This window comes from Physella acuta, unplaced genomic scaffold (assembly GCF_028476545.2).
Source record: "Physella acuta isolate Inbredline_101_S28 unplaced genomic scaffold, ASM2847654v3 ptg000398l, whole genome shotgun sequence".
NCBI lineage: Eukaryota > Metazoa > Mollusca > Gastropoda > Physidae > Physella > Physella acuta.
Genome location: NW_026731917.1, coordinates 132,896 through 154,067, shown reverse-complemented (window position 1 = coordinate 154,067; position 21,172 = coordinate 132,896). Strand labels below are relative to the sequence as shown.

Genomic DNA, 21,172 nt, shown 5'->3' with positions numbered 1-21,172 from the left:
ATATACATCTGTATATACATATATATATATAAATAAAGGTCTACATATAGTTGCCTATATATAGTTGCATTTGGTGTCACCACTCCTCCCAATTTGCCTAATGGCGCCAATTTGTGCGCACATTTTATTAATCCACCTATTATTTCATGTGGAAAAAGCTTTGGTTTCATTGTAAATTTTTAGATTTGGATCTAACCACCTCCCCGGTCGTTGATTGACTTATCAGTAAACTACTCAACACAACCTTTTTAAAACTTGCAGTTGGTGTCACCCCTCCCACGGTGATAGTTTTAAAGTATGCACAGTTAATATTAAAGATGTTTATCAATAGTCTGTTATTAATTAGATTAGATGTAGATTAGCTCTAATTAATCATTAATTGAATTGGCAAAAAGCATATAATTTCTTCTTTATATTTTGCAATTTTTCGCCATGGTGTCCCCTAAATGAAGCCACTAGGTGCAGTCCACACCCCCCGCCCCCGCCTCGCGACGCCTCTGATACATTTTTAGGTTGTATAGATAGGAAGAAAAAAGTCATTTAGACAAAAAGTTTAGACACGTATTTAGTTTGTATAGATGCGAGTAAATAAGCGATTTATTTAGATAGAAGTTTTGAGACATATTTTGACTATGAATGAGAATCAACTATTTATAACCTAAATGTTGTAATGTTACTCAACAATTTGAATTTTCCGTAACTTCTTGATGTAAGAAATGTATTTATTGAATCTTCCGTAACTTTGTTGTAAGGAATGTATTAATTGAATCTTCCGTAACTTTGTTGTCAGGAATGTATTAATTGAATCTTCCGTAACTTTGTTGTAAGGAATGTATTAATTGAATCTTCCGTAACTTTGTTGTAAGGAATGTATTAATTGAATCTTCCGTAACTTTGTTGTAAGGAATGTATTAATTGAATCTTCCGTAACTTTGTTGTAAGGAATGTATTAATTGAATCTTCCGTAACTTTGTTGTAAGGAATGTATTAATTGAATCTTCCATAGCTTCTTGCTGTATGGAATTTAATAATGTAATAAACTCAATCACGCAAAAAAGTCGCCACCCCCCTCCCCTTCTAAAAAAAAGTTTACACTTGAGCAGATCACATAAACTCAATAGATTACGAAATGCTTGCAGCATGCGTAGCCTACACAAGTATGCTGCAGTGCTGTATGATCTGTCATCTGTCAAGTTTTGTTTTGAATGAAAACCATTAGTTAAACTTACCCTAACCTGATCAAAGAGACGACAGCACCTCAGATGTACGCAATAAGCTCATCAACATATCCAATAGAGGGGATTTAAGGGGGGGGGGGGTTTAGAAGGTATGTACACAGCAGTGTAACATGTATGTACATAGCAGTGTAACATGTATGTACACAGTAGTGTAACATGTATGTACACAGCAGTGTAACATGTATGTACATAGCAGTGTAACATGTATGTACACAGTAGTGTAACAGGTATGTACATAGCAGTGTAACATGTATGTACACAGTAGTGTAACATGTATGTACACAGCAGTGTAACATGTATGTACACAGTTGTGTAACATGTATGTACACAGCAGTGTAACATGTATGTACACAGTAGTGTAAAATGTATGTACACAGGTGTGTAACATGTATGTACACAGCAGTGTAACATGTATGTACATATCAGTGTAACATGTATGTACATATCAGTGTAACAGGTATGTACACATCAGTGTAACATGTATGTACACATCAGTGTAACATGTATGTACACAGTAGTGTAACATGTATGTACACAGGTGTGTAACATGTATGTACACAGCAGTGTAACATGTATGTACATAGCAGTGCAACAGATGTGTACATAGCAGTGCAATAGATGGTTATATATCAGTACAACAGATGAAAAAGGCCGACAAAGGAAATGAGGTAACACCCAATCATGCCGACAAAAGAAATGAAGTAACACCCAATCATCCCGACAAAAGAAATGAAGTAACACCCAATCATGCCGTGACTCGGATCTACGTCATAACCTCAGGTGTCAAAGGTTAAAACATCATCAGTCTGGTTCAAGGACTGATGATGACGTCATTGGACCCGATCAGTGTTTCTTCCAGGTTTTTCTCCGGGGGGGGGGGGGGGGGGGAGAAGGCACTTGAAATTTTGTAGGAGGCGGACTAAATTTCCGAGGGGCGGAGAGCGGACACTTTCGTTCCTGGGGGGGGGGGGGGGGATGGACAACCACTGTGGTCACAAGCTAGAGCATTTCTTTTTTCAGTGGGTACAGAAATGTCTGACCTAATATGGGATGTTACACTACCTCTAACAATGAATGTATAGTTTCACTACCTCTAGCAATGGATAGTTTCACTACCTCTAACAATGGATAGTTTCACCTATATTCCTCAATCTCTTAAACATAAATATATTAGTTCAATTACCATTTATATTCTTGTATCTGTATTACATTTACGTTGTTAAAATATATTACAATTGAGATTTTTTTAAAAATCAAATATAAATGATTCAAGTGCTCTAAATTTACTTAAACAATTTAACTCGAGCAGCTCCAGATAGACGACAGATGATAACAAGGTAAGTAACTCTAGCTTTAACAGTGAGTTAACCAAGAAAACAGACTTACTGCCCCTTGCAGCTGTTTTAGTGCACAAGATGGGTTTTGCTCGATAGCTGGCTAATCAAATCGTCAATGTTTGCTGTGCGGTGGGGGGGGGGGGATTGGTAGTGGGGTGGGAGGGGGAAGGTAAGAATGGGGAGGGGGTAAATGAGTATTTGAGCACAACTGAGTAAATCATGGACAGGGTGGAGATGTCAAACATTGTGCTAACGGCACTCAGGGGGAATGTCGAACTACAGGGGTCAGGGGAAACAACTGCTCCAGCTGTAAGTCCAGTCCATCACCCCATGATGGTTGTAAGTCCAGTCCATCAGGCATGATGGTTTAAGTCCAGTCCATCATGATGGTTGTAAGTCCAGTCCATCACCCCATCATGGTTGTAAGTCCAGTCCATCACCCCATGATGGTTGTAAGTCCAGTCCATCACCCCATCATGGTTGTAAGTCCAGTCCATCACCCTATGATGGTTGTAAGTCCAGTCCATCACCGCATGATGGTTGTAAGTCCAGTCCATCACCCTATAATGGTTGTAAGTCCAGTCCATCACCCCATGATGGTTGTAAGTCCAGTCCATCAGTCCATTTGGAGTGCCTCTATTTGGAGTGCCTCTATTTGGAATGGCATATTTGGAGTGCCTCTAATTGGAGTGCCTCTATTTGGAGTGCCTCTATTTGGAATGGCAAATTTGGAGTGCCTCTATTTGGAGTACCTCTTTTTTGGAGTGCCTCTGGTTGGAGTGCCTCTACGTCTACGTCTACGTCTACATTTATATCTATATCTATATCAATATTTATATAGATATAGATATAGATATAGATATAGATATAGATATAGATATAGATATAGATATAGATATAGATATAGATATAGATACAGATACAGATACAGATACAGATACAGATACAGATACAGATACAGATACAGATACAGATACAGATACAGATACAGATACAGATACAGATACAGATACAGATACAGATACAGATACAGATACAGATACAGATACAGATACAGATACAGATACAGATACAGATACAGATACAGATACAGATACAGATACAGATACAGATACAGATACAGATACAGATACAGATACAGATACAGATACAGATACAGATACAGATACAGATACAGATACAGATACAGATACAGATACAGATACAGATACAGATACAGATACAGATACAGATACAGATACAGATACAGATACAGATACAGATACAGATACAGATACAGATACAGATACAGATACAGATACAGATACAGATACAGATACAGATACAGATACAGATACAGATACAGATACAGATACAGATACAGATACAGATACAGATACAGATACAGATACAGATACAGATACAGATACAGATACAGATACAGATACAGATACAGATACAGATACAGATACAGATACAGATACAGATACAGATACAGATACAGATACAGATACAGATACAGATACAGATACAGATACAGATACAGATACAGATACAGATACAGATACAGATACAGATACAGATACAGATACAGATACAGATACAGATACAGATACAGATACAGATACAGATACAGATACAGATACAGATACAGATACAGATACAGATACAGATACAGATACAGATACAGATACAGATACAGATACAGATACAGATACAGATACAGATACAGATACAGATACAGATACAGATACAGATACAGATACAGATACAGATACAGATACAGATACAGATACAGATACAGATACAGATACAGATACAGATACAGATACAGATACAGATACAGATACAGATACAGATACAGATACAGATACAGATACAGATACAGATACAGATACAGATACAGATACAGATACAGATACAGATACAGATACAGATACAGATACAGATACAGATACAGATACAGATACAGATACAGATACAGATACAGATACAGATACAGATACAGATACAGATACAGATACAGATACAGATACAGATACAGATACAGATACAGATACAGATACAGATACAGATACAGATACAGATACAGATACAGATACAGATACAGATACAGATACAGATACAGATACAGATACAGATACAGATACAGATACAGATACAGATACAGATACAGATACAGATACAGATACAGATACAGATACAGATACAGATACAGATACAGATACAGATACAGATACAGATACAGATACAGATACAGATACAGATACAGATACAGATACAGATACAGATACAGATACAGATACAGATACAGATACAGATACAGATACAGATACAGATACAGATACAGATACAGATACAGATACAGATACAGATACAGATACAGATACAGATACAGATACAGATACAGATACAGATACAGATACAGATACAGATACAGATACAGATACAGATACAGATACAGATACAGATACAGATACAGATACAGATACAGATACAGATACAGATACAGATACAGATACAGATACAGATACAGATACAGATACAGATACAGATACAGATACAGATACAGATACAGATACAGATACAGATACAGATACAGATACAGATACAGATACAGATACAGATACAGATACAGATACAGATACAGATACAGATACAGATACAGATACAGATACAGATACAGATACAGATACAGATACAGATACAGATACAGATACAGATACAGATACAGATACAGATACAGATACAGATACAGATACAGATACAGATACAGATATAGATATAGATATAGATATAGATATAGATATAGATATAGATATAGATATAGATATAGATATAGATATAGATATAGATATAGATATAGATATAGATATAGATATAGATATAGATATAGATATAGATATAGATATAGATATAGATATAGATATAGATATAGATATAGATATAGATATAGATATAGATATAGATATAGATATAGATATAGATATAGATATAGATATAGATATAGATATAGATATAGATATAGATATAGATATAGATATAGATATAGATATAGATATAGATATAGATATAGATATAGATATAGATATAGATATAGATATAGATATAGATATAGATATAGATATAGATATAGATATAGATATAGATATAGATATAGATATAGATATAGATATAGATATAGATATAGATATAGATATAGATATAGATATAGATATAGATATAGATATAGATATAGATATAGATATAGATATAGATATAGATATAGATATAGATATAGATATAGATATAGATATAGATATAGATATAGATATAGATATAGATATAGATATAGATATAGATATAGATATAGATATAGATATAGATATAGATATAGATATAGATATAGATATAGATATAGATATAGATATAGATATAGATATAGATATAGATATAGATATAGATATAGATATAGATATAGATATAGATATAGATATAGATATAGATATAGATATAGATATAGATATAGATATAGATATAGATATAGATATAGATATAGATATAGATATAGATATAGATATAGATATAGATATAGATATAGATATAGATATAGATATAGATATAGATATAGATATAGATATAGATATAGATATAGATATAGATATAGATATAGATATAGATATAGATATAGATATAGATATAGATATAGATATAGATATAGATATAGATATAGATATAGATATAGATATAGATATAGATATAGATATAGATATAGATATAGATATAGATATAGATATAGATATAGATATAGATATAGATATAGATATAGATATAGATATAGATATAGATATAGATATAGATATAGATATAGATATAGATATAGATATAGATATAGATATAGATATAGATATAGATATAGATATAGATATAGATATAGATATAGATATAGATATAGATATAGATATAGATATAGATATAGATATAGATATAGATATAGATATAGATATAGATATAGATATAGATATAGATATAGATATAGATATAGATATAGATATAGATATAGATATAGATATAGATATAGATATAGATATAGATATAGATATAGATATAGATATAGATATAGATATAGATATAGATATAGATATAGATATAGATATAGATATAGATATAGATATAGATATAGATATAGATATAGATATAGATATAGATATAGATATAGATATAGATATAGATATAGATATAGATATAGATATAGATATAGATATAGATATAGATATAGATATAGATATAGATATAGATATAGATATAGATATAGATATAGATATAGATATAGATATAGATATAGATATAGATATAGATATAGATATAGATATAGATATAGATATAGATATAGATATAGATATAGATATAGATATAGATATAGATATAGATATAGATATAGATATAGATATAGATATAGATATAGATATAGATATAGATATAGATATAGATATAGATATAGATATAGATATAGATATAGATATAGATATAGATATAGATATAGATATAGATATAGATATACATTGCCTAGCAATTTAATCTAACGGTTACAAAAATGGGGCGGAAAATCTCCCCAACCTGGTCACCCAATACATTCGAGCTCTTGAAATAAAACTATAGGCGCTTTTCAGCTAATCAATAAACCTAAGGCGTTTTCTTTACTATATGTGGCCACTATATATTTAGAATGATACTTCTTTTATTACAATGCCAGTGGCTGTTTCAGCCTCGACTTGTTCTTAGGCACAATGTAAGTAGTTGTACTACTTTTTTCTTTAATCATCTACAGCTTCAAGCTACTTTTTTTTTTTTACATCTACTACCATGTTACATCTACTACCATGTTACATCTACTACCATGTTACATCTACCACCATGTTACATCTACTACTACCATGTAACATCTACTACCATGTAACATCTACTACCATGTTACATCTACTACCATGTTACATCAACTACCATGTTACATCTACTACCATGTTACATCAACTACCATGTTACATCTACTACTACCATGTAACATCTACTACCATGTTACATCTACTACCATGTTACATCTACTACCATGTTACATCAACTACCATGTTACATCTACTACTACCATGTTACATCTACTACCATGTTACATCTACTACCATGTTACATCTACTACCATGTTACATCTACTACCATGTTACATCTACTACTATGTTACATCTACTACCATGTTACATCTACTACCATGTTACATCTACTGCCATGTTACATCTACTACTACCATGTTACATCTACTACCACGTTACATCTACTACCATGTTACATCTACTACCATGTTACATCTACTACCATGTTACATCTACTACCATGTTACATCTACTACCATGTTACATCTACTACCATGTTACATCTACCACCATGTTACATCTACTACTACCATGTAACATCTACTACCATGTAACATCTACTACCATGTAACATCTACCACCATGTTACATCTACTACTACCATGTAACATCTACTACTACCATGTTACATCTACTACCATGTTACATCTACTACTACCATGTAACATCTACTACTACCATATTACATCTACTACCATGTTACATCTACTACCATGTTACATCTACTACTACCATGTTACATCTACTACCATGTTATATCTACTACCATGTTACATCTACCACCATGTTACATCTACTACTACCATGTAACATCTACTACCATGTAACATCTACTACCATGTTACATCTACTACTACCATGTTACATCTACTACCATGTTATATCTACTACCATGTTACATCTACTACCATGTTACATCTACTACCATGTTACATCTACTACTACCATGTTACATCTACCACCATGTTACATCTACTACTACCATGTAACATCTACTACCATGTAACATCTACTACCATGTTACATCTACTACTACCATGTTACATCTACTACCATGTTACATCTACCACCATGTTACATCTACTACTACCATGTAACATCTACTACCATGTAACATCTACTACCATGTTACATCTACCACCATGTTACATCTACTACTACCATGTTACATCTACTACCATGTAACATCTACTACCATGTTACATCTACTACTACCATGTAACATCTACTACCATGTAACATCTACTACCATGTTACATCTACCACCATGTTACATCTACTACTACCATGTTACATCTACTACCATGTAACATCTACTACCATGTTACATCTACTACCATGTTACATCTACTACCATGTAACATCTACTACCATGTTACATCTACCACCATGTTACATCTACTACTACCATGTTACATCTACTACCATGTTACATCTACTACCATGTTACATCTACCACCATGTTACATCTACTACTACCATGTTACATCTACTACCATGTTACATCTACTACCATGTTACATCTACTACCATGTTACATCTACTACCATGTTACATCTACCACCATGTTACATCTACCACCATGTTACATCTACTACTACCATGTAACATCTACTACCATGTTACCTCTACTACTATGTTACATCTACTACCATGTAACATCTACTACCATGTTACATCTACTACCATGTTACATCTACCACCATGTTACATCTACTACTACCATGTAACATCTACTACCTTGTTACATCTACTACCATGTTACATCTACTACCATGTTACATCTACTACCATGTTACATCTGCTACTACTATGTTACATCTACTACTACCATGTTACATCTACTACCATGTTACATCTACTACCATGTTATATCTACTACTACCATGTTACATCTACTACCATGTTACATCTACTACCATGTTACATCTACTACCATGTTACATCTACTACCATGTTACATCTACTACCATGTTACATCTACTACTACCATGTTACATCTACTACAATGTTACATCTACTACCATGTTACATCTACTACCATGTTACATCTACTACAATGTTACATCTACTACTATGTTACATCTACTACCAATTTACATCTACTACCATGTTATATCTACTACTACCATGTTACATCTACTACCATGTTACATCTACTACCATATTACATCTACTACCATGTTACATCTACTACCATGTTACATCTACTACCATGTTACATATACTACCATGTTACATCTACTACTACCATGTTACATCTACTACTATGTTACATCTACTACTACCATGTTACATCTACTACCATGTTACATCTACTACCATGTTACATCTACTACCATGTTACATCTACTACCATGTTACATCTACTACTACCATGTTACATCTACTACCATGTTACATCTACTACTACCATGTTACATCTACTACTACCATGTTACATCTACTACCATGTTACATCTACTACCATGTTACATCTACTACCATGTTACATCTACTACTACCATGTTACATCTACCACTACCATGTAACATCTACTACCATGTTACATATACTACCATGTTACATCTACTACCATGTTACATCAACTACCATGTTACATCTACTACTACCATGTTACATCCACTACCATGTTACATCTACTACCATGTTACATCTACTACCATGTTACATCTACTACCATGTTACATCTACTACTATGTTACATCTACTACCATGTTACATCTACTACCATGTTACATCTACTGCCATGTTACATCTACTACTACCATGTTACATCTACTACCACGTTACATCTACTACCATGTTACATCTACTACCATGTTACATCTACTACCATGTTACATCTACTACCATGTTACATCTACTACCATGTTACATCTACTACCATGTTACATCTACTACCATGTTACATCTACTACCATGTTACATCTACTGCCATGTTACATCTACTACCATGTTACATCTACTACCATGTAACATCTACTACCATGTAACATCTACTACCATGTAACATCTACTACCATGTTACATCTACTACCATGTTACATCAACTACCATGTTACATCTACTACCATGTTACATCAACTACCATGTTACATCTACTACTACCATGTAACATCTACTACCATGTTACATCTACTACCATGTTACATCTACTACCATGTTACATCAACTACCATGTTACATCTACTACTACCATGTTACATCTACTACCATGTTACATCTACTACCATGTTACATCTACTACCATGTTACATCTACTACCATGTTACATCTACTACTATGTTACATCTACTACCATGTTACATCTACTACCATGTTACATCTACTGCCATGTTACATCTACTACTACCATGTTACATCTACTACCACGTTACATCTACTACCATGTTACATCTACTACCATGTTACATCTACTACCATGTTACATCTACTACCATGTTACATCTACTACCATGTTACATCTACTACCATGTTACATCTACCACCATGTTACATCTACTACTACCATGTAACATCTACTACCATGTAACATCTACTACCATGTAACATCTACCACCATGTTACATCTACTACTACCATGTAACATCTACTACTACCATGTTACATCTACTACCATGTTACATCTACTACTACCATGTAACATCTACTACTACCATATTACATCTACTACCATGTTACATCTACTACCATGTTACATCTACTACTACCATGTTACATCTACTACCATGTTATATCTACTACCATGTTACATCTACCACCATGTTACATCTACTACTACCATGTAACATCTACTACCATGTAACATCTACTACCATGTTACATCTACTACTACCATGTTACATCTACTACCATGTTACATCTACTACTATGCTATATAAAACATAGTATGTGTTAAAAACTGTGAAGCAGATAACCCATTTCTTGATATAAGGCTTGTCAAACACAAACACCTTTTGTTGACGCGGCTTAAAAAAAAAGTTAATCCGTCTCTCTTATGACGTGTGTAACCCTGTCTTGTGACGTGTGTAACTCTGTCTTGTGTGTAACTCTGTCTTGTGTGTAACTCTGTCTTGTGTGTAACTCTGTCTTGTGTGTAACCCTGTCTTGTGACGTGTGTAACCCTGTCTTGTTACGTGTGTAACTCTGTCTTGTGTGTAACCCTGTCACAAGATACTTTAAAACAAGGCAGTCATAAGATACTCTAACACAAGACAGTCATAAGATACTCTAACACAAGACAGTCACACAAGATACTCTAACACAAGATAGTCATAAGATACTCTAACACAAGATAGTCATAAGATACTCTAACACAAGACAGTCATAAGATACTCTAACACAAGACAGTCATAAGATACTCTAACACAAGACAGTCATAAGATACTCTAACACAAGACACTAACACAAGACAGTCACACAAGATACTCTAACACAAGATAGTCATAAGATACTCTAACACAAGACAGTCACACATGATACTCTAACACAAGACAGTCATAAGATACTCTAACACAAGACACTAACACAAGGCCGTCACAAGATACTCTAACACAAGACAGTCACACAAGATACTCTAACACAAGACAGTCACAAGATACTCTAACACAAGACAGTCATAAGATACTCTAACACAAGACACTAACACAAGGCCGTCACAAGATACTCTAACACAAGACAGCCAAATGGTCTGATCTTAGGACGTCTAGGGTCCAATGAGTGGAGTGTTTCCACTTGATTATAGACAGGTAACTGGGAGTTTGTCCTAGGCACTCTAAGGTGTCACTACACTTCTCTACTAGTATAGAAATATTCGCCATTTATATGACGACACACCATCGCTATTGTAAACCACTGAAAAGTCCAAAGTTATAGCAATCTAAAATTCTAATTGCGCGTGATATCAAACTATTTTAACCGATTGTCATCCCGCACAGAATGTATCCATTGTGGATCGCGTGACAACATTCAATCGAGTCAAATCTTTCCACCTCGCTTCCACTTGGATATTATATACTTCTTTCAATCAGTGGCGTAGCGTGGTCGGGTGTTACCCGGTGCGGCACTTAATGGTGTCACCCCCCCAGAGGCGTTGCGACCCTTCCCGGTGACAAACTTTCAAGTTTTCGATTTGCACCCCCCCCCCTCCTCGAACTTTCGATTTGCACCCCCCCCCCCCTCAAACTTTCGATTTGCACCCACCACCCTCAAATTTATCTCTATATATTGTACTATTTTTTGCCTTGGTGTCACCCCCCTAAATGGTGTCACCCGGTGCGGTCCGCACCCCCAGCCCACCCCACCCCCTCGCTACGCCTCTGCTTTCAATCACATATTCTTTTAACAACCAACTAGATACTATATACTTCTTTCAATCACATATTCTTTTAACAACTAACTAGATACTATATACTTCTTTCAACCACATATGCTTTTAACAACCAACTGGATACATCTTTCGTTCACATATTCTTTTAACAACCAACTGGATACTATATACTTCTTTCGTTCACATATTCTTTTAACAACCAACTGGATACTATATACTTCTTTCAACCACATATTCTTTTAACAACCTAGACCGCACCGGGTGACACCATTAACGGGAGTGACATCCAGGCGAGAAAAAATTGTAATATTTTCTTAACAAACATGCTTTGTGCTTGGAGGAAGGGGGGGGGGGGGGGGAAATGTGTAATTGAATATATTCATTAACTGATGAATGACCGGGATGGGGTGACACCACATCTAATAATTGACCTTGATTTTTTCCACTTGAACTAATATGTGGATTAACATAATGTGTGTACACGTTGACGCCGTTATACAAGCTGGAGAAGGGGGGTGACGTCAATAGCAACGTCCACAGAAATAACTATGCACTGATTATAACAAAATACACGGTCCACTGAAGCGGATTGGGGTTACACTACATTGTATAATTGCTAACCAATATATCATTCGATGCTAGGACACAACTGCTAATAGCTTGATTGCAGTATATACACTGCATTGGAAAATTGCTAACCAATATATCATTCGATGCTAGGACACAACTGCTGATAGCTTGATTGCAGTCTATGAAAGAACAATTTCAGCGAGTGTGAGATACTCAAGTATCTGTGTTGCCAACTAAGTAGCTTATCAATGCTAAATTCCTTATCAACGGCCTCCGAATGTGAAAGTGTGTGTGTGGGGGGGGGGGGGGGGGGACAGTAAAAAAATGGTACATTTGATTGTGCAAGTTAGCTGTCGCCTTATGTCGATACTCTTAGATTAGTTTTTGTATTGATTTGTTATGCCGATGTGTAATATGGTAATTGGCTATTCTTCTATTCATGTAAACAATTATCGTAATGTGTTTGACGTTATGTTAATCGTTTTACATTATAATTAATAGCAAAATATCCATTTTGGAAACTGCTCTGAATATTTTCCTACCTTGACACACTTTCCTAGTAAGAAAAAAAGGCCTTATTTTGTTACTTTTTCATATACGACATACAGATATACAGACTAAATTAGAAAACTTTTTCTGACTCAGAGAGGTGTCAAATGTCGAGATCAGTGTTTCTTCCAGACTTTTTTCTCCGGGGGGGGGGGGGGGGAAGAGGGGGGGCACTTGAAATTTTCGGGGGGGGGGGGGCGGTAGACTTTCTTCGGGGGTGGGGGGTGGACGGACACGGTTAAAAGTATATATTTTCTATATAAATTTCATTTTGTTCGGGGGGGGGGGGCTCTTCCCCCCCCCCCCCCCCCGAAGAGATGCCTGGAAGAAACTGGTCGAGATTTGACAATATTCTAGACCTAATGTATCAACTTAACTTTACCATCTAGACCTAAACCATCAACTTTACCATCTAGACCAGGGGTCTCCAAACTACAGCCCGCGGACCGAATGCGGCCCGCGAGGCCCTCTCATCCGGCCTGCGGATATCTTTTTGTCCACGGATAAAATGTTTGTTGGAGGTGGCTGAGGAACTTTGCCCAGAAGTCAAAACAATTTGAAAAAGTAGCTTTGGGTGCAAATACATTTGCTGATTTTAACTTAGACTGGACTAACCTCAGTTACCTTACTGTTGAAGGAGGAAAGTACATGAGTGGCATAAAGAAATGCTTGGTTTGACACGAGAATGAGAATGTTCCTGCAATGTAATATTCACCAGCAAACTTTGTGTGCTAAATATATGGACATTACTGAATCTCGTGGTGAAGCTGTTGAATTTAATAAGGTCACATAAGTTCAACCATGGACTGTTCAGAGACGTGTTGAAAGGTACAGACACAGAATCGCAACATTGACTATTTTACACAGCAGTAAGAAGGCTAAGTTGCGGGATATTTCAGAGCAGAGTATTTAAGTTAAGAAAGGAAATAGGTGACTTCCTGGAAAGTAAAGGCAAGCTACAGCCATTAATGTCTGATGAAGAGTGGTTATAGAGATTGGCTTATGCTGCTGACATAACTAATCATTTAAATTTTCAGAACCTAAAACTACAAAGACAGGAAAATCTAGTTTCTGATCTATACACCTACCAAAGGCCTCCAGATCCAAACTTGTCATGATTTTGGAACAAGTACAGGCCATCAACTTGACGCACTTTCAGCAGTACAAGGTCTTCATGGCTTAAGCAATAGCTGAGTTCACGTTATTTGCATGCGAAACCATCAAAGACCTCCAGCTGCAGTTTCAGTAGCAGTTTTCTGACTTGGATTCAAAGGCAGAAGAAGGGAGACTGTTTGTGGCCATTTGCCCAGATGAACTTCATGTGGAGGTCATTAAATTGCAAGCAAACAACCTCCTTAGAGACAAGTTTAAAGACGGGCGGGTGTTTTTATAAGTTTTTGCCCAAGGAGTTTCGCCACCCGATGAGATGCATGGAAGAAACTCTCGGGCAAAATTTTGGAGACTCCTGATCTAGACCTATAGTATCAACTTAACTTTACTATCTAGTCTTATAGCTCAACTTTACCATCTAGTCCTATAAATCAACTTTATCATCTAGTCCTATAACATCAACTTTACCATCTAGTCCTATAACATCAACTTTACCATCTAGTCCTATAAAATCAACGCTACTATCTAGGCCTACAACATCAACCATCTTGACCTATAGCATCTCTTTAACTAATGACTTAATGTCTTTTAAATCTTTTCCTGTTAAACAGACATCCCATCTTCATATTATTAATGTTTTTGATATCCATGGCTTAAAATCAATATCAATAAAAACTGTGAAAAATAATAGATTATGTTTTCACATTTGAAATACAGTTTAAAAAATCAATACAAATAAAAACGGTAATGTAAACCTAATTATATGTTTAACGATGCTTACATCTATGAAAACTTTATTCCAGAAAGAAAATCAATACTCGGAAGGTTTGAAATAAATTCAATGATCTAATTACAAAAATCAATAGTTTGAAATGCAACAGAAACAATGAAAAACAGGAAGCGATCAATACATCCCGTCCAGTAGGTGACTAGGTGAACATTATTGAGATCCATTCTGTTTACATCTTTATTGATCGGTTCACTCGTATAAATACACACGTGCATTTACACATCTTTATTTAAATAAGCTAATATGTACTAGCTTGGTTAGGTATGTGTACACAATACTTTGATTTGATCGGCCTGAGATAGGTAGGTAGATCAAAGCAGTGGTCTCTGACAGTAACAGATCATTTCTGTATGCTAAAATAATCGACAAATAAACAACAGCAGGACCCATGTACACATGTACACACACACACACACACACGTATACACACACACACACGTGTGATAGGTCTGTGGCAATGTCGAGTCCTTTTGTTCCATATCTGCTTCTCTAAATCTAGCATCATTTGATCGATATCCTGATCGCCTTTGTTAATCTTAATAACCTTCTTTTATGTAACTATTCATAGCCATAGCAGTTGAACATGGTATAATACGGTTCTTTTCTATTGGCTGCTGATTAATCTGGCATTAAAGTCTAGTTTTAACCAGGATTAGGCATGTGGTGAGGGTAACATGATGGATAAAAACCAGATAAAAAAAAAGGGGATAAAAACGGACGAACGGCCGCAGAAATATCGTGAACTGCCTTGATGAAGTTAGTTTTCGTGAATGTTTTTCACCATATGCTCAAAATTCAAGTCTTTTTATTGATTGGATTTGAAACATTATTGAAAGGATCGAAGAAAATCTCTGGGGGTTTATTTCAGTGTTTGATCGCTGCTTAGGTCTGCCGAGTACTGGAGTCACGATTTAATCAGGTGAAAACCTAATCAAACAGTTCGATTTCATGGTCAGTCAAATGATTGCCCGACTCGAGTCAGTTGGCCTAGACCTGATTCAATCAAGTGTTGTCAAGATCTCATTCAATCAAGTTTTGTCAAGATCTCATTTAATCAAGTGTTGTCAAGATCTCATTCAATCAAGTGTTGTCAAGATCTCATTCAATCAAGTTTTGTCAAGATCTCATTCAATCAAGTGTTGTCAAGATCTCATTCAATCAAGTGTTGTCAAGATCTCATTCAATCAAGTGTTGTCAAGATCTCATTCAATCAAGTTTTGTCAAGATATCATTCTATCAAGTTTTGTCAAAATCTCATTCAATCAAGTGTTGTCAAGATCTCATTCAATCAAGTGTTGTCAAGATCTCATTCAATCTAGTGTTGTCAAGATCTCATTCAATCTAGTGTTGTCAAGATCTAATTCAATCAAGTTTTGTCAAGATCTCATTCAATCTAGTGCTGTCAAGATCTCATTCAATCAAGTGTTGTCAAGATCTCATTCAATCAAGTTTTGTCAAGATCTCATTCAATCAAGTGTTGTAAAGATCTCATTCAATCAAGTGTTGTCAAGATCTCATTCAATCAAGTTTTGCCAAGATCTCATTCAATCAAGTGTTGTCAAGATCTCGTTCTATCAAGTTTTGTCAAGATCTCATTCAATCAAGTGTTGTCAAGATCTCATTCAATCAAGTGTTGTCAAGATCTAATTCAATCAAGTTCTGTCAAGATCTCATTCAATCAAGTTTTGTCAAGATCTCATTCAATCAAGTTTTGTCAAGATCTCATTCAATCAAGTTTTGTCAAGATCTCATTCAATCAAGTTTTGTCAAGATCTCATTCAATCAAGTTTTGCCAAGATCTCATTCAATCAAGTGTTGTCAAGATCTCGTTCTATCAAGTTTTGTCAAGATCTCATTCAATCAAGTGTTGTCAAGATCTCATTCAATCAAGTGTTGTCAAGATCTAATTCAATCAAGTTCTGTCAAGATCTCATTCAATCAAGTTTTGTCAAGATCTCATTCAATCAAGTTTTGTCAAGATCTCATTCAATCAAGTTTTGTCAAGATCTCATTCAATCAAGTTTTGTCAAGATCTCATTCAATCAAGTGTTGTCAAGATCTCATTCAATCAAGTGTTGTCAAGATCTCATTCAATCAAGTGTTGTAAGATCTCGTTCTATCAAGTTTTGTCAAGATCTCATTCAATCAATCAAGTTTTGTCAAGATCTCATTCAATCAAGTGTTGTCAAGATCTCATTCAATCAAGTGTTGTCAAGATCTCATTCAATCTAGTGTTGTCAAGATTTCATTCAATCTAGTGTTGTCAAGATCTCATTCAATCAAGTTTTGTCAAGATCTCATTCAATCTAGTGTTGTCAAGATCTCATTCAATCAAGTGTTGTCAAGATCTCATTCAATCAAGTTTTGTCAAGATCTCATTCAATCAAGTTTTGTCAAGATCTCATTCAATCAAGTTTTGTCAAGATCTCATTCAATCAAGTTTTGTCAAGATCTCATTCGATCAAGTTTTGTCAAGATCTCATTCAATCAAGTTTTGTCAAGATCTCATTCAATCTAGTGTTGTCAAGATCTCATCCAATCAAGTTTTGTCACGATCTCATCCAATCAAGTTTTGTCAAGATCTCATCCAATCAAGTTCTGGCCAGACCTGACTCAGGATCTGTAAAATACAGCAACTCTTCTAGTCAATCAGACGCGTAACCTTATTTGTGGGGATATATATATATATATATATATATATATATATATATATATATATATATATATATATATATATATATATATATATATATATATATATATATATATATATATATATATATATATATATATATATATATATATATATATATATATGTGTGTGTGTGTGTGTTACGGTCAAAGCCCGAAGTGCGGCCAAAGCGCGGATTGGCCGGCCAATCCGCGCATTGGCCGGCTCTCTTGGCCAAAGCCCGAAGAACTTAGCACTAAGATTTCGTACATTGGCCGGCCAATGCGCGCGCTGGCCGGGACGTACTGGCCAAAGTCCGAAGCGCTTAAACTTGACAGCGTATTTTGTACATTGGCCGGCCAATGCGCGCACTGGCCGGGATGTCCTGGCCAATGTTCTATCTAGACTAAGTTGTGATCGCATTTTCATTATTCTGGGTGCGTTTTCATTGAGAGTAACGTATAGTTTAGCTCTTGTTTGTATAGCATTCTATATGCAAGGCGACATGGATCAAAAGGGCCGTCAGACCATGAGGCAGACATAGCAGATGGATGTCAAAAGAAAAAAATGAAATCCATGTTAGTTTCCATATATGGGCTCTCGATAAAATAGCTACTGAGGAAGATCTTGAGAACATTGAACAAGAAATGGAGGTTGCCATAAATGCAACGACATCCTCAGCTAACACATCTACTGCCGTGGCGGAACGCCCAGACCAGTTGCGTGACAATAATGTGGCCAACAGATTCTGTATAGTTTGTGAAAAACATTCTAGTGCAGCTCATTCTTTTGGATACTGTGTCAACAATGTCCATGCTATTTGTGGAATACCCAATGAAGCAGACGAAGGGTACGGAGGGAACATTACCTGCAGATTGTGTCACAACAAACAAGACACCATGGAACACAAATAAGCAGCTCATACTGGCTTGCAAACTCAAGGTGCTAAGATGCTTAAAACATCAAATACAAAATTTAAAGATGGTGAAGTGGGTGACAATGTACGCATCCGTTTTCCAGATGTTGACAGAGGTCACGGTGATCCCCGAAGCGTGATTGCAGTTGTCATGAGCGTCGAGGGCAAATTAGGAACGGAACATGGTGTTCTAAAAAATATTTACTTTTACCAGTGTCTGCCCCCCCCCCCCCCGGAAAAGTTAGCCCCCCCCCCCCCCACCTGAGAAAAAAGACTGAAAGAAACACTGGTGATGTGGGTTTAGCTCACTAGTTTGTGATGTGGGTTTAGCTTACGTGTTAGTGATGTGGGTTTAGCTCACGTTTTATATATATATATATATATATATATATATATATATATATATATATATATATATATATATATATATATATATATATATATATATATATATATATATATATCGTGTACCGTAGGTCTGTATGTTGATCTTTTGTTTCAGAATCCTTTAAAAATGTTGTAGATTGGTGGCCTGTAAAGCCGCTGGACGACTGAAAACATTGGATGATCTTTACATATTTGTCCAGCAACATTTAGCTATGGCGGTAAGTTTCTTTTGTCGTCAGCATACTGGGTAATGTGAGGGAACCTCATGGCCAACATACTGGGTAAAATGTGAGTGAATCTCATGGCCATCATACTGGGTAAAATGTGAGTGAATCTCATGGCCAACATACTGGGTAAAATGTGAGTGAAAATCATGGCCAACATACTGGGTAAAATGTGAGTGAATCTCATGGCCAACATACCGGGTAAAATGTGAGTGAACCTCATGGCCAACATACTGGGTAAAATGTGAGTGAATCTCATAGCCAACATACCGGGTAAAATGTGAGTGAATCTCATGGCCAACTTACTGGGTAAAATGTGAGTGAACCTCATGGCCAACATACTGGGTAAAATGTGAGTGAATCTCATGGCCAACATACTGGGTAAAATTTGAGTGAATCTCATGGCCAACATACTGGGTAAAATGTGAGTGAATCTCATGGCCAACATACTGGGTAAAATGTGAGTGAACCTCATGGCCAACATACTTGGTAAAATGTGAGTGAATCTCATGGCCAACATACTGGGTAAAATGTGAGTGAATCTCATGGCCAACATACTGGGTAAAATGTGAGTGAACCTCATGGCCAACAAACTGGGTAAAATGTGAGTGAATCTCATGGCCAACATACTGGGTAAAATGTGAGTGAATCTCATGGCCAACATACTGGGTAAAATGTGAGTGAATCTCATGGCCAACATACTGGGTAAAATGTGAGTGAATCTCATGGCCAACATACTGGGTAAAATGTGAGTGAATCTCATGGCCAACATACTGGGTAAAATGTGAGTGAATCTCATGGCCAACATAATTGGTAAAATGTGAGTGAACCTCATGGCCAACATACTGGGTAAAATGTGAGTGAATCTCATGGCCAACATAATTGGTAAAATGTGAGTGAACCTCATGGCCAACATACCGGGTAAAATGTGAGTGAATCTCATGGCCAACATAATTGGTAAAATGTGAGTGAACCTCATGGCCTACTAACCGGGTAAAATGTGAGTGAATCTCATGGCCAACATAATTGGTAAAATGTGAGTGAATCTCATGGCCAACATACCGGGTAAAATGTGAGTGAATCTCATGGCCAACATACTGGGTAAAATGTGAGTGAATCTTATGGCCAACATACCGGGTAAAATGTGAGTGAATCTCATGGCCAA

General features: G+C 35.6%; 1 protein-coding gene across 3 annotated transcripts in view; it reads left to right on the top strand.

The window, feature by feature from the left end:
- The window catches only part of LOC131942294 (calmodulin-like protein 3), a 30,017-nt gene that overhangs the window by 4,101 nt on the left and 4,744 nt on the right, over window positions 1-21,172 (top strand). Inside the window, exons 1-3 of one of the 3 annotated variants that reach the window (XM_059302087.1) lie at window positions 7,204-7,322; window positions 15,823-15,940; window positions 19,899-20,001. In XM_059302087.1, coding sequence (XP_059158070.1) covers window positions 19,996-20,001 — 6 coding nt within the window. In that variant the 5' untranslated portion in view covers window positions 7,204-7,322; window positions 15,823-15,940; window positions 19,899-19,995. Of the gene's footprint in view, window positions 1-7,197; window positions 7,323-15,822; window positions 15,941-19,898; window positions 20,002-21,172 lie in introns of those variants that run through there. The other 2 variants (XM_059302086.1, XM_059302088.1) reach the window with 2 other exon arrangements.